At 42.9% G+C, this 16615-nt stretch overlaps 1 protein-coding gene across 8 annotated transcripts in view; it reads left to right on the top strand.

Moving 5' to 3' along the window:
- Positions 1-16615, top strand: part of LOC308412381 (disco-interacting protein 2 homolog C) — a gene marked incomplete at its 5' end in the record, with an annotated part of 197890 nt that overhangs the window by 81171 nt on the left and 100104 nt on the right. The window contains one exon of one of the 8 annotated variants that reach the window (XM_080906693.1): positions 13427-13732. The exons of the other annotated variants lie outside the window; for them this stretch is intronic. Within the exon in view, the coding sequence (XP_080762819.1) occupies positions 13726-13732 (7 nt within the window). Of the gene's footprint in view, positions 1-13426; positions 13733-16615 lie in introns of those variants that run through there. 8 annotated transcript variants of the gene reach the window in all.

Below are 16615 nucleotides of genomic sequence, written 5' to 3'. Positions count from 1 at the left end.
CAGCTCACAGATGGAGCTCCTTTGCGTTTCTAACCCCTGGAATAGAAGATGCTAACTACGTTTCAGACAGGGATTACATTTTGCTCTGTGTAACCGTTGCAACAAACCTTCCTCCGATGAGTCGGCCTGATACACTCGTCCACTCTGGACTTACAAGGATTAACAGTGTATGTCCCAAACCTCTCACTTTCCTTTAATTTCTGCCTCAGGCTCTTGGGCCCTTCCTCCTGTCTGGGCTGTGCCCCGAGCTTTACACAGTCCAACCGTCATATCAACACTTATTTCCTGTCTGTGAGGAAACCGATGTTATGATTTCTGCTGAAATTGAAAAAGGATTTGTCTTGGCTTCAGTTACTTATTAGAAAGAAAAAAAGTACCTAAGGCTTGGACAGGGTCAGCTGACATGTAGGAAGTAACGGTAATGAAATCAGGGAATTAAAAACTGGTTTGAGGTCCTCGGTGATGAGTCTCTTATGGGAAGTGATGATTGGTGTCTCTGAAAGGTTGCTGGTCTGATAACTGATGCTGGCATGTGTTGATGTAGAGTACAATAATAGATTATTGGAGGAATGCAGATAAATTAAGCAATATTAAGACTGTCCCTTTAATCGAACGACCTCTAGTTAGAATCTGCACGTGTTTACTTTGCTCTGCCAAAGCAGGAAAACGCCTCCTTACAAAAAAAATGGTTTGTCTATTCTGACGTCTCTCTTTATTAGCGTCTTGTTTGGTTTCTTCAACCATAATCACATAAACAGATACCTGTAGCTGGATGTGTGCGGAGGCTGCATTCCACCTGTCACTTTTTGAAGAGCAGCTGGAGGAGACGTTATGGGAACAACGGAGGGACGAGGAGGGATTTCTTCCCAGTGCGCTCCCCCTCTGTCAGCTCTCCTAAAACACCATCCTTCCCCACATCAAATCATTTTGCTGGATTTTTATTATTTTCACCTTTTTTTTCCCCGTCTTTCTTTTTTTTTTTTTTTTTTTTTTTTGTCTTTTAACCGAGGTGAATGAGAAGGTGGCGGACACCATGTGAGGAGGTGGGTGGTGGTTTATGGATCTTAATGGGCTCATCTAAATGTAAATGAGTACCGAGGAGTACACAGGATGTCTCTTTCTAACGGTCTGCTGCTGGGAAAGCAGAATGTTTAGAAAGAGGTAAATTGTGTTGAGTTGCAGAGTTCGTCTGAGCTCATTTTAAAGGCAAGACTGAGGACGGGCACCCAGAGGTGCTGTGTGTGTCATTTTACCATCACTTACTTATGATAACATCAGTTTGGAGACATTAGAGTAAAGACACAGGATTTGTCCTAAGAGATTTTGAGCCCGTGTGTCAGATCAAGAGACTCTGAGGTTTCAGCCTGCACTGCATAAAACAGAGCGGGCACTTACTGGACGGGTTGGCAGGAGGCACACTGGCAACAGCACTAACAGCTGACCACCTGTTTTGAATAAATACTGGCTGTTAACAGCTCCATTGATCTTCTGTTACAGGCTGAGTTTATAGAAGAGGTGTAACCTTAACATTTCCATGTGGATTTGTGTTAAGAAGGTTTCAAACAGCCATATTTGAAATAAGCCTGTTGACTGTTTTACCCAATTAAAGAGCAGAAAAGAAGGGCCACAGATTCCTAAATCTGCCCTTAGATGGAGGTACGGTTCTGGCTGTGAGGCTCGAAGGTGTTTAGTTTAAGTTCACAGATGACTAAGAACAAAGACGAAAACAGTTTATTATGGTCTGTTAGTTCTGGAGAAGAGACTATTTGGGATATACCAACTGTGAAATTCTGATTCAGGGATGTTTAACTTAACCAGCTGACCCACAACGATGTTTTTCTTGTGCTTTTCTTTGTTTTGTTTTTCCCGGGAATCAGAATATTTTATCATAAAAAAAAAAAAACTATTGAACTATATGTTTGGTTTTGCTGCTGGAGTCCATCAGACTGTTTGTGTCGGGGTGGGTTTGCTGACACATGTAGAAGTACACCATCGTGTTTCCAGCTCGAAAAGATTGTTAAAATGAGTCCATGTTGGAATCACAACAGTAGAATAAAACTTCTGAAGGATCTTTATGAACTGAGTTTCTTTTCATGTAATTTCTGTGAACTTGTATCTGTATTAGTCTGATGTAGTTCATGCACAGCTGTTCCCACAGTATATATTTCCAAGACAGGAGAAATATTACTTATATTTCATCGAGGATTGTAATGCTAATATATTGCTGTATTATATTGCTCTTATTGCACTAAAGACACTATCTGGTATAAAATAGTCATAATTTGTGTATATTTGACCAATGAATGACCAGCTGCTGTGTTAGCAGGTCAAACAGGGAATTGGGTTGTTGATATCTGCCCACCACTGCAGATACAACCACCCATGGCCTTCCTGCCTGAGTGTGTGTGTGTGTCATGGGGATTAGCTACATTAGCCATGTTAGATACACACATGTGGCTGGCACAGATGCTGTGGAAACTCAATCTGTACAGTTGGAACGATTGGGGTCACCAGAGGTGGTTGAGCGCCAGCTGTGTGTGTGTGTGTGTGTGTGTGTGTGTGTGTGTGTGTGTGTGTGTGTGTGTGTGTGTGTGTCCCTGCTGGCATAGCTAAGGTTTCTGGGATCCCAGTTGCCAGAGCCCAGTCTGAGGCATTCACGGCTGCAGGGTGACGTCCAGCTGCAGTTGCTGCTGCTGTTGTTACTTAATCCAAATGAGAGGGAAACAAAGTGCAGCAACACCGTAAACTATTCAAACTATGTTGGACTGTTTGATGTTTTTGTCTTAATTTGTTGCAGATGATGTTTCCCGCTTTTACGGCCTGAAATACACATGGAGCGAACACGCTGAGGCACGGTGCACTAATTATTACCATCACATGATGTTTATTTCTTCACTAACAGCCCGATAGTCTCGAGTCTGGTGTTTACATTTGAAGTGCTAAATGTTACCTGAATTTATCTCAGTTTAGCAGCTAATGTTTAGGCGTGGTTTTTAATTCGGCACGGTCCAGCACAGGGGATGTCAAACATAAGGCCAGGGGACCATAATCGGCCTGGCGAAGACTTTAATCCAGCCCCACAGGACTGCTTTTTAAAATGTGAAGAAAGACAAAGATTTTGGACTTATAAGTGTGTTTTAATGTATTTTACAGCTTTATCTTTACTGATAAAGACCTCCCACATGACCATTAATGCTACACCAAAGTAATTAGTTAATAGAAAAGTTAAATGGTGGAGAATTTTCTGTAAATGAACAAAAACTTTCAGTTTTTTCAGCTCATGGTGTAAATTGAGTTTGAGATTCTGGTCCAGACTGTAACTTTAATCATCCTGACTTCATCATTAAATCCTAAATAGTCCAGAGTTTTATTCCTGAATAAAAGTGCAGATTTCTTCAGTGTGACTTTGGCATCGCTCTCTTCATGGATGAGTTTAAGGGAAAAAATGCTCCCTTTTTTCTATCTGATATTTTAAATAAATCATTATTTAACTTAAATTGTTCTGTTGTTGCCTCTTAACATGCAAAATGACTTTCATTCTCAGTGAGGATGGCGTCTTTTTCTGAGTACTCGTGCTAATATCCGGTTTCTGCACTCAAACCAAAAATATCCTCTTTTTTTCTTCACGTCTTTGAAAAAGAAGAAGAGTGAAAGGTTTTGAGGTGTTTTTGATGTGCTAAGTGTTCTGTCGAGTAAACCCTGTGATCCTTCCTCTGCACGATCTTATTATTTTCTCCTTCCTCGTCTTCACCATCAGCTCACCCTGCAGGCCATTTTTCAAATACCATTGCGACTGAATCTGAGCTTTTGCCGTGTTTCACACCCAGTTCCTGTGGTCGCATCAGACTCCTCTGGCAGTCACACCCTTGGATTTCCCGCTTGTGCAGCCGCACAGCTTCAAATCTGCTCTGAACTGTAGGAATCTGGGATAAACTGAAGGTTGACTCGTTGAAGGGAAAATGTGCTGCTTTCAGTGTCATTTCTGCTTATAGAAGATCACTTTTTTTTTTCTTCAGTCTTCCGTCCACATGAATTCCACTTCAGATGTAAAATGACGGCGCACTCTGCTGCCAGACTCACTCATTATCTCGTTGCACAGAGAGAAGAAAACTTTTTCCTCCTTTTTGAAGGAGTTTCGGGAAAGTCGATGAGACGTCTCGTCCACCCATCCAACGCAAACCGACTCCAAACTCATCTGCCCGCTTTGCTCTGTGGCAGCTGGCATTTCTTCCTCTCTGGTTGTCTAATATTTATGGTTGCAGCCATGTTTGATTTGGGCTTACGCCTGGTGTGTGAATGGCGCTTCATCAACGTTAGATGAGTTTCTGTGCTCCAGCGTTCTCCAACACATTGAGCAGTGTTGGAGTCTATTAGCAGCGGTTGTGTGAAAGCAATCCGAACAACCAAAGTGGGATGGAGGGATATGAGAAGGCAGAGGGAAAAAAGATTCATAAACAAAAAGAGGCCTCTGTGCTGCTGCAGAGGAGGAACGGCGTCTTCTCGAGTGAGAAACTGAGTGGTAGTTTTAAAGGGCCGCACTCCTCTCAGATTAAAACCACATTGTTTTAGCAGCACACGCTGGTATTTCCTCTCAGTCGGGCCGCTCAGAGCTTCTGGGTGGAGCACGGGAGGGGGGAACGCGAGTGCCTAAGCAGCACTGCAGCTGACTATCAACAGCAGCACATGGAAATGCCTCGGCTGCTCCCACCGTGCCAGGCTAGAAACAACTGTAATATTCTAGAGAGACAGACATCGCCAGTCGTTAGGTCCTGGAGGGCTGAAGGGTGCTCTGGTTGAGGTTCCCCGGCTCCATCTGTCAGCTGGAATAAAATTCAAATGCAATTCTGGCTAGCTCGGGTTTGCAGGGATCCCTGTAACACGGGCAAACCACAGCTTGTTGCATTTCTGTGTATCAGAGTTTTCATGTCATTTCGGCTGAAAATGGGAATGATCTTGCACCTCCTATCTCTCAGATCAGTTAAACAGCTTCAGAATAACACTGATTTGATCATTTGCTGGGCCAGATGTGTGCACACCTCTGACTTTTATTTATCTTTAAAATGAGCTGCTTCTGAAATCTGCAGTAATAAAACCATGTGGCTGGTGTGTTGAAGATGCCTCTGCTGCTGCCAGCACAGCTTGGACCAGTCGGTTCATGGATTCCGGACTTTATGGGGTGTCCTGCTGTGCCTGGCACGAGGATGCTGGCAGTGAATGGTTTGGGGATTGTGGATTGCAGGGTGAGGCATAAGCATGGACTGGGCTCGTTCCAGTGCTTCCAGTTTTTGTGGCGTGGGTGCAAGGTTTTCCCAGCAGAGCACTGAAGAAGAGATGAGTGGTATTGACTTCAAGTGTTAGTGGTCTTAATGTTGTAGTTAATTATTAGTTATTAGCCATAGTTACTCACTTAGATGGTCTGGTTAGAAACACCACCAACAAAGTTGGTGGTGTTTCTATCTGATATTTATCACATTAAACAAACTCCTTATAAAACAGAGATGGACACAGTAAATGTCTATGTAGTCAGTTTTACATAATATACATAATATACAGTTTTAATAACTTAAGCAGTTAGACCAAAGTCCTCCTTTGATGCTTTATGCTGACTAGTGACTGCAGCCTAGTGGCTCACGTTATTACCCAGAATGCCATTTGGCAGTAAACACTGTAGCACCGATTCTGCGATTTCTGGCCGGAGATGCGTTAGTTCCCATGAGCGTTCAGGAAGAGCTCGCCGTATCTGGTGTCTGGCTGTGAAAAGCTAAAGTGGTGTTTTCACAGATCCGGTGGATTATACAGTTGTATGTGTCTATATGTGAGCATATGTGTAATCTTCAGGGATTAAGATGACTCCAGTCCAGCCAGAGCAGAGGGATTGTGGGCAGCTGTGATTGTGGACAGCGAGGTTTAAAAACCCCAAACAGCGATTTTAATCCAAAGCTGAGAGGAAAACTGTAACAATCCTCACACAAGCTTATTTTTCTAACCGTTAGCACAACCCCTGCTCTAAAGGGCTTATGATCGGTTTAACCTGGAGATTTATTTACCCATTGAAAGCTAACTGAGCACACATGTTCTTTTCCAGCAACGCCCTGCTCCAGAACTCACACATTTACACAGCCAGTCGTCTGCCGGAGGCCAGCGAGCTTCTCGACTGGAGCCAACTGGGACATGTTTATTATTGAAAGAGTCCATGACGGGATGGTAGCTGCTAAGAGTCTCAATAGTCTCTTTCCACACCCAAACTTTCTAACCACGTGTAGACATTTGAACTATTAACCTCAGGTATTCTGAACTTTTAGCGCCTGATCGGCACCTTTTGCTTTGAAAAGTCCAGCCATGTCTACCCAGAGCTATAATGCACTTCATTCACATACTCATATACTTAATTATATTATATGCTACTATAAACTAAAAGCAGTGTTGCCGAAGCAGTATGCTACACTGATTGGCCACGAGACTGCTGCTGCTTTATAAACAAAAACAATTTACCTGCTTGTCACTGATTATGTGTCCTTGTTGCAGATGTTCAGTTGCTGTATATGTGTATAGTTACAGGTACGTGTTTTTGTACGAGTGTCACCTGTCTGAGTTGTATCATCGGTGACCTGAAGTTGTTCTCTAGCTCTTGTATGATGTTCTTTACATGTAGCGGATGACTGAGTGAGTAAAGTCGCCCTTTGGCTTGTGGTACACGTTTGAAGATCTATTAATGAGGCTTTTGTTACCTTCTTATTTTAAAAGTTGAAGATGTTCGGATAAAAGCGGACACGTCGGCAAGTTTTCAGCTAACAGTAGCACTAGCTAGCCTGCTATCTGTCAGCTGGTTTTAATGCGTTTTCCACATTGCTGTGACACACCCCTTTATCCATTCATGCATACACAGAGGGTTGCTGTAACCTTTTAAATTCATGGATCAATATAACGTTTTACTTTCAAAACTTACGATGGTCCCTGTGCTCAGTGTCCCCCTCCCCTTTGGTTGTTCCACACTTCTGCCAGCATGTCTGGAGTCACTGGAACCACTGCTGTTGTTGTGCTGCTACTTGTGAATCCCTTCTTTTTAACCGTACACGTTTCCATTGTTATTGGTGACCAGCTGCGTTTGTTTAATCATGCTGCAGAACTTCAGAGAGGTAAAAACCTTAATAATAAACTGTCCTCAGACAGTTTACTGACATCCACGTGACATTGATGATGTGCTGCTTAATTATTCTGAAATCACTCGCAGGTATTTGGGATGGTTGCTAATGTTAGATATGGAAAGCGCTACAAACCAAAATGTTTAAAATCTTAATTCCTAATCCTGCCACAGCTACACGCTCAGGAGGCGTGAGGCTGTGTAACCACTGGGACAACAGTCGAGCTTTGGCCGGCTGTATCTGCTGCACTGCACCTCTCTGTGCTGTTGTACATTTCCTGGCTAACACAGCTGCTCAGCCACTCTGCACCCCCCTGAGATCGCAGTCAGCTACACCAAGAGCCAAAGTCTGGGTCACCACTTCCTCCATCTCCTTCCCTCCTCCTCCTTTTCTCCAAATTGCAGCTGGCGGATGTAATTGAATTAAAGAGGAAGCCTCTTCTTTGGGTTTATGTGTGCAGGAGTGCGGTTGATGTGATGTACAGCAGGAACACGGGAACATGTTTTAATTGCATATCAATAATTTTATTAGTCGCTGTTAGGGAGAGGTGACTTTTTTCTTCTTTTGTTTAAGAGTTCACTATCTGTGGTGTTTCAAAAGCTCATACCTTATAGATATACTCTCTTTGGAGCATCCAAGTACAACAGCTGTCCGTCCATCCAATTTAATACGTCTGCCAAAGCAATCAAGAGTGTTTGCTTGAAGAAATGTTTTTTTTTTGCTCAGTCGATAGTTTCCACTCTTCCTTGTCCAAATCATTTCCTCCTTTTATTTCATGGCCAAACTCTCGGGCGTTCGAGAGTAAAAACACCCCTGCCAACAGTGACGTCACCCCCGCAGACATCACGCCGCTCCAGTCGTCGTGATCAGCCGGGTTCATCATTGAAAATCTTCCCTTTTTGTGTATCGATTGCTCACCACTCATCGTGTTTCTGAAAGTACCGGAAGGTCGCGTAGTTCAGGGTGCTGTACGCTCCGTTTCTTCCTGTCCTGGGGTCAGCGTGGGCAGCAGCTTTGGATCAGATTTCAGCTGCTGATGACGGACACACAGGTTTTTGTTGTCTTTAAAGAAACAATCTGCTGTTAAGTGTCTGAGAAGATGGTGGATTTTTAGAGAATATTGTTGAATGCAGGAATTAATTACTGCACCACTAACTCAATATCGATATACTGAAGGAAAAAAACCCAAAAATCAATGCCTCGAGCTCCAGAAGTCTTGGTTTCTATTGTTTTGTTCAACATTCAAACATCTGAAACCACTTGCAGTGTCATCACTCCATCTTTCTGCTGTTAAACAGTGTGTTCGATATTTTCCTGAAAAGCTTAATAATGATTTTCCAAGCATGGAAATGCTGCAGCTTTTGCGTTGGATGGATTATTTTTAGAACACGATAAATCGACATATCTGCTGATACACATCATGTTGTTGTCCTTTCATAAACTGACCACTATGCAAGCTCGCAGCACGTACCGTAATTACACTTTTAACTGAATAACCTCGTGTTCTACTTGCTGTCAGAAAAGTGACGTTTTTGCAGCAGGGAGTTAAAGGGAAAGATGTTAGACTTTCCAGAAGCATCAGCAGAAAAACAACAACAATCTTCTGTGAACAGCTGGATTTTTTGGCAGGGCGTTAGCCTCATAAAGCAAATTGAACCCAACCTTTTGTGCTGTTTGCAGAAAATTGCACTGAACGAGGCAGCATTATATTCCTAAAAAGAAGTGCCTGTACGAGGGTGTGTGGCCTCCATTAACACATTCTGCAAATTGGGAAGTGTGCGTCTATTTTGAGGCTGTGCGGTCAGTCCTGTGGGTTCCTTCTAAGTAGCTTTTAGTAGGGTTTGATAAGACTTCAACACACACACACACTCCTCACGTCACTGTTAAAACCAATAGTCTTACAAGGTATTAAACCTCCATTTTCATTTTCCCTGAAGCAGCTTTTGTTTGAAGGCGTGTGAAACGCACCGGCTCCCCTGATAACGCAGCACTTTGTAGGTTATCGACAGGCAGAGGTCTGCGCTGAAGTGATCTCTATCAGATCTTTCCAGCGATGGGCCACAGACTTTTTCACATGCCAGCTCAGATCAGGTTATATCTTTAATCCTTCTTTTACCTGAAGGGCTTTCAAGATGTTTCTTTCTTCACTGCAGATGTGGTTCGTGATGGATTTGGAGATTATTTGTCATCAGTTTTAGCTCGGACAAAGAGACAGAGGGCAGCATGGAGCAACGTTCATGCTGGGAGGGAGGAGAGAGATCGTCTTTTATTTTGACACGCAGGTTGTCGAGCTGTTTTTTTTTTGTTTTTGTTTTTTTTACAGGAAACTGAATCCCTACCAGCATTTGGACTGTTGCTAATCTTCTGACCTCAGAAAGCGCGATGAAACAAGCTTATGAAATATAATATTTTAACAGTTTTACAGTGTGTTATAAAGCATTTATAAACAGTTTATACCCAGGTACCACTTGCCTTCCTGTTTAGCGATTCGTCATGGATGTATAGTCAGAAACAAATTAACAGTTATAAATTTGCCTGCAGCTATGCAGTAGTACTGTGCAGTAATTTAAAATGCATTAAGGCATTTTTTGTGTTACTGGTTTGAAATTTAATCTCGAGTTGGTGCACTCGTGTCGATACACTTCGTATGCAGCGCTGCATAAAAATACAGACTAAATCAGAGCAAACGTAAAATCAAAAAATAAAATAAATGCATCAGCAATGTTTCAGAAACTGATGAAATTTTAAACAGGCAAAAACACATGAAGTCTGGACTCCCACTCCATCTTTGGAGGCTTCTTTTCTCGAGCAGGTAGAAATTTGAGGTATTTTTTTCATGTCAGAGTGACGAGCAGCATTTCAGATCCCACACGTCAGTTAATCAGTTATCGAGCGATGCTAATGGATAAATTAAGCTTAGACCGAGCGCCAAAACCAAAGGAGGTACTTTTGACTGGACCTCGGAGCTTCCCCACTGCTATCAGACTCTTGAACAGCTGATTTATTTTAACAGCAATAATAATTTTTGCACATCAGGTCATCTCACATATCAAACCAGCATATTAAGCTCATAGCTCCTTTGCACATAAATATATTTAACACTTCAACTTATTTTTTTGTTTCCACTTATTATTAATGCTTTTTCTTTGCACACGTGACAATAAACACTTTGAATCTTTGGAGCTTCTGCAGTTTTTGCTCCTTTCTTCTCAGGATCTACGGCTCATTGTCAGCCGAGTGTGTGAATCTGAGGAGGCTTCAATTGGACTCCATGATCGGCGTGAACTCCAGGCCTTTTGTCCTCTTAGCACCATCACTGTGATGAATCAAGGGGCCACTATTTAAACCTGTTCTAGTTTTGTTGGTTAAAGTTTTGGTTCTAGTTTTGTTGGTTAAAGATCACACACTTTTAAAGATAAAAGTGTGTGATCTGCGGTTCCTGCAGCAGAGGTGAGAGGGAGGTTTATAACGGAGTGAGTGACTGAGTACGTGCATCATTTATGTGTTTATCAGAAATCCAACTGTCACCATCTCGGCCCTGAAGGTAAATATCGTCTGACGGCCGGCTCGACTTGAAGCACAGGTGCAAGCTTGTGCGTTTATGTGCACGAAGAGACGCCGGCAGTGTCAGATATCAAAGGTGATCCTGTTCTATTTTGGGAACCTCTTTTGTAGGCAAATTTTTACCGGCTATAGGATCTCCACACACACACACACACACACACACACACACACACACACACACACACACACACACACACACACACACACACACACACAGATCTTTATGCTCAAATGTCTTTAAAAAACATTTTCTCTTACTGTAAAAACAGCTTCCACGTGACATTTGTCCGTGTGTTTCCCTGTTCTATTTAGGGAATCATGACAGCATGCAAATTTGTTCTGGCTGCAGGACCTGCACGCTCTCACTGTACACACAGCTCTCACAACCTGTTTAAACCTGGCATCCTTTAAAAAAAAAAAAAACTCTCACATCACCTTTTACTGCTAACTCGAAGCTGCTGGCAGCAGCTGTAGGGAAGCAAGTCTTTCTTTAAACCTGTCCAGGGTTGACACTGACTTACTTAACCTGGGATGTGACCGAGCTCGCTTATTTGTGTACTGCAATCCGATCACAATGCATGCATGCGGCATAGCCAGTGCATTTAAATGGCGGCTGTAAAAAGCAGAAATGACCTCCAGCTTGTTCAGCTGTTCACTAGGTGTTTAAAATCTTACTTTGATTTGCTGCTTAAAGTGAATGTGACTGACTCCTTCGTTATAGTTGTAGCTGCAGCCCCTTGTCATTTCACCTCCTTCCTCCCTTCATGAGAGCTCTCTTCTGACTTGCTTCCACTTGTAAACGAGATTAGAAAAGCAGATACTCATATTAGGGATATCCCATCTCACTGACATCACGCAGAGCCAAGAGCAGAAACAACCTTTAATAAAGTTTGAGAGCAACCTGAAGCCTGAGCCTCATAGGGTCATACTGTGATGTCACAGAGAGACAGAAATGAAGAAAAAACCATTATAGGGCCAATCCAATAATCTGTATTATTGTTGAGACATGCTGAACACAAAAATGTGTTTTTGGTTTTTTCTAAATTGATTTGTAACATCCGCTGGGTGCATGTTTCAGATTATGTGTCTTAATCTAGTGTAACGGACATGTGACGATCAGCCTGGGTGATCTACTGAAAAAAGAACAAAAAACGCTGACCTTGTGACCCAAGTCATCCTCAGTGAGTCGGTCCGATCCGGTCACAAGATGCCTGAGCAGGCGGGGGGACTTTCCTCGGACATGTAGGTCAGTTTGCTGGAGTTCGGCGCTGTGAGAAGTCGACCCCTCGGGACAGCAGAGATGACCGTAAACCTTCAGTCTCTCTGTTTTTGGTCTAACTGCAGGAAATGAAGTCACTCCAGAGGATTTGTTTTCCTGGATGATGACTTCATTATTCCGGTTTTATTAAGTTTGCTTTTTCAATGGAAAGCGATTCTACAGCTGTAAAGTCCCGTTTTGTAAAATCTGGATAATCGCACACGATGATGTCCCGTTTTAGAAAATATGTAGACAGTGCCTCGGCTTCGGCCTCTATTTTGAGCGTGGGGATATTCAGATATGTTGGATTTTCCAGTATTATTTTCTTTGCAGCAAGCATACACCAGGGGAACCCCCCAAGCAGAAAGGAATGAGCAGAGAAGCCCTCAAAGACAAACATCTTTGTCTTTGAAGCAGAGGTGGTGGTCGCTCGTATACAAGAGCAGATGAGGCCAAAATTCCTGATTTTAACACTGTAGCTCTGCACTTCAGAGAATCAGCTGTCAAACAGATGCCCTGGATTTGCTTTTTTATTGAGTTTTGATGGTGGCACTCCTTTTTACTTTTGAACCATGCTGGCTGCTTTATGTGGCGGCTAATGCTAAAAAATTCTCATAAGACAGATTTCAGGGGGACATTTAAGACTATTATAAGTGTTGGGGCCACACTTGTGAATCTTTGAATCGGTGGGTTTTATTTAGTCCCATTTCCCTAAGTGTGAAAAATCTGTTGTGCAGTCTGCCTTCTACAAAAACCCTTTGAAAGAAAAAGCTCACTGAATTTGAGTTCAGTGCTATAAAGGATGCCACCTATGCAGGAATCAATGCCCACCCCCAAATCTGAAATAAATAAAATCACATTTTTTGATAGTTCAGGCTTTTCACTTTGACACAGTCGAATACGTCCAGTTTTCAAACCATACTGAACTGTGCTCTCATGTAAGAAAGGATGTGAATCATTGTTTCAGATTTTCCTGTGAAATTCAGCTCGTTCCAGTTAAAATAAAGATATTTGAGCCAATCATTACAGTAAAAATTGAATCTTCGTTGCCCCTCCTGTGTGCTGGCAGTCGTTGTAACCCCAGGAGAAGTTACGGATCCCGAGTGGTCGAAGGCTCGAGATGTGAGGAAAAACCCGGCAGCAGGAGTGTGTGTGTGTGTGTGTGTGTGTGTGTGTGTGTGTGTGTGTGTGTGTGTGTGTGTGTGTGTGTGTGTGTGTGTGTGTGTCCTCTCTTACCTCACTGTGAAGTCAGCTGACAAACAGACCAATTTGTTTATGGGGCAGCATGTTTAGGCAGGCAGTGTTGGACTGTACCAACAGGGTAGGGGTGTGTGTCCATACTGTGAAATCAGGTGAAAAGCAGTTTTCTTCCTTCCAGGACTAAAAATGGAGGGTACACGGTGAAGTCATTGTCAGTTCACAGCTGCAGAGTGTGTGTGTGTGTGTGTGTGTGTCTGTGTGTGTATGTTGACAAGAAAAGGCAGCGTCAGTAGCTGAATGTCAGCAGACACCTTCAGCCCTTTGTCTGTGCAGACAAGGTCGACCTGCTTCCTCCTTAAAACTAATAAGCTGCTTGTCTTTGAGTGTGCATGTTAATTGAATGGGTGTGTGTGTGTGCGAGAGAGAGTGTGTGTGTGCTGCCAGTGGGGAATAAGCAGCCAGTGTTTCCACACACTGGTCCACAGACGAGGACGGCGGCTCGTCTGAGCGGAGCATGAAGCTCAGTTTGCTGCTGTCAGTTTTTTATTCTTGCTGACCGAAATGCTCGGTGAGTAGACGAAAGCTGTGTGTGTGTCTGCGTGTGTGTGGAAGCTGATTTTCTTGATCTAATTATCTTAATTGGAATAAATGTCTGACTTCAGGGTGTTTGTTTTTCTCATTGGTGAATGGCAGGAGTTTGAGTTTTGTGTTTTTAACCACGTAAAACTTTAAAATGAACTTTGCTGTGATCTGAAAGTTTTCGTTTTTCAAAGACAGCAGTGACGATGTAAAGCGCCGTGCGTCTGCTCTGCAGCTTTCCTCGCCGTGTGTGACTGCTGGCCAGCTTGCTTCGGTGCACCTATAACGTCATACGGACTGTTGGCCCTGATTCTGTCGCTGGTACGATAGGCTTTGCACCTGCTTCATGACAAACAAAGAATGTAAATACTGGGCGCTGATGTAACCAAATAGAGGAGATGAGCAGGTTTTTACTCTGAAGAAGCGCTGTGAGCGTATCCAGTGATCGTTACGTGATTATTGCAGTCAAAAGAATTCAGATTATTGTTGATTTTAACTCTTTATCACGCTATGTTCTTTTTTTCCTCTAGAAAATAATTAAATTTGAGTACAAGATGGTGAACTGAGCATAGATGTAGTTCACACAGGCCTCTGAGACGATCTTGTAAGATTTAGGACCGACTATGCTGACTGATCTCAGTGCAGCTACACATCAGCTGATGGCTAACCTGATCCCCTTCTGCAAGGCCAGAGGGAACGCTGTTTAAGATATCTTAAGCCTGCATTATACTCCATTGCAGACATGGACAGCTGGAGGCCCGACGGCTGAGTAATCATTCCTGTTAGTTATTTCACATCAGCTTGAAGTCCATCGCCTGGGAATCCTGTGTAGTTGGTGCATTGTAATGTTAATTGTCCACAATAATATACAAAGTTTATGACCCAGGTGCATCCTAGTGGAAATTATAAGCCCTGCTTTAGTCTGCAGGAAGTTTGTGTACATCTGCAAGCCCCTTCACAACCCACCTCCAACATAACCTCTGTTTTCATGCTGGATCCGACTTAAAAACAAATTTCTTTATGCTGGAAGCTGCTTTGTTTTGTGCTGCGTCTCCCTTCCTTTATTTGTAGTTGAGTCTTTTTGAAGAGCTGAACAGCAGGAAGAACTCTGGGTATACAATAATATAAAACAAATAATATGAACAAATCAATATTTAGTTATTATCTGGCTGATCAATCTTCAAACTCATTTTCTGTTCTGTTGATTTCAGTCTCTTTCAGCTGATGGTGCAGCTTATTGCACGCTGATAAAGAGCAGTGATAAACTGGTTTGTTGACAGTTGGGATTAAATACGAGATAACCAACCGTAAACCAGGGACAGCAAAGATCTGTTTAGTTTTCTTCTGAAAATGTTGAGAAATCTTCTGCAGAACGTCTCTGAGACACATTCAGGATGTTTTTAAGGTAAATAAAAACCTCCTGTTCTCACAGACTTTGTTACTAACAGTGTTTTTATGGGGGAGACTTCTGTGAGCACTTTGCCGATGGCCTGCTGTTGTTGCTGCTCCTCTCTCCTTAATGACATCAAGGCTTTGCACTCTGTGTTTTACTGCACATGAAGCTGAAACACTATTTGGTCTCAGGGCCTTTGACCATTTTAATCCAGAACAGAGAGATGTGTCAACAAGTCAGACACAGGTGTGATCGCCATTTATGCAACTGTAAGACTGGAGACAGTATCTGAGGTTCTCAGGCCTAACAACCTTTGTCCTCTGATTTTGGGTTTGCAGCACCTTCTGATATTAATTGTTTAGCTGCAAAGGTGCTATTGGAATAAAGCTTACTCCACATTAGTAAGCTGTTTATATGATAGTGGCAGTCACAGAGCAGAAACGGAGCCATTAAAAGCACCTAGAGTTGCATCAGTACTGAGTTAGTACAGGATAGAATCGGAGGTCAGGACAGGTGAAAGCACCGTCGCTGAATTCCCGGGACAGCTCGTCATCTCTGTGGCAAAAAGTTTAGAAATTTGTCACACTCACTGTGGACATTCCCCAGATTCTTGGCTCCGAGTTTCAGGTCTATGCCTTGAGTGCAATACAACCACCAAATCAGATTCCTTGGATGCCTCTGACATCTTTATCTGCATCAGCATCTGGCATATGAGATTTTCCACCATAATGAATTCAATAGAAACATTTTCCTTTTTGCAGGTTACAGTTTTTATTTTTGCAATGATACACAAAACTGGCACAAATTCTGGCTGAAACTCACAAAATGTATCAAATGAACCTGAGATTTGTTTAAAGCCTTTGATGTCATTTTTGCCGCCGATTCCAACTGAAGCAGCAAGTTGTCTTATAATAGTCGTCTTATTAGCAACAGCACCGACGGTTTAATTAACTTTGTATTTGTTAGACGCTTCGGCCCGAGTGAACACCATCTGTACTCGATGAAGGCACGTGTTCCAGACACATTCGTTTCCTTTCTCGTTTCATGCGGTCGAACATAAACTGTAACGGGACTTTCCACCCAGTCCTCCTTATTGTGCGTGTAATGGTTTTGCTGGCACTAGAGTAAGTTTAGCTCTGTTTTTCCACAAGCGCGCAGGACGACCATAAATCATTTTAAACTGCGTCCACTGATTGAAATCCAGCATACATGTATTTGTAATTGTCATGTGCCACGAGGAAGCACGGTTACACGCTCCTTTCTCCAGTTTTATGACGGCCAGAGGAGGAATTTTGTTAATGTAGCACCTTCGTCAAGTTGCGCCACGTGTGCTTCGTCTCCGCCTCAGACTGAAGAAGAAGGTGTTGTGTCTGTGCTTACAGGTTTTGCTGTCGAATCTGTTTATTAGGGAAGGAAAACGAACTCTTTTAAACATCACGAGGCACAAACGGGCCAAGAAACTCCCACAGAGCCGCTGTC

This window comes from Rhamphochromis sp. 'chilingali' (assembly GCF_963969265.1).
Source record: "Rhamphochromis sp. 'chilingali' genome assembly, chromosome: 16".
In the NCBI taxonomy this organism is placed as follows: Eukaryota; Metazoa; Chordata; class Actinopteri; order Cichliformes; family Cichlidae; genus Rhamphochromis; species Rhamphochromis sp. 'chilingali'.
The sequence above is the reverse complement of the archived record's forward strand: the minus strand, read 5'-3'. Positions and strand labels throughout refer to the sequence as shown.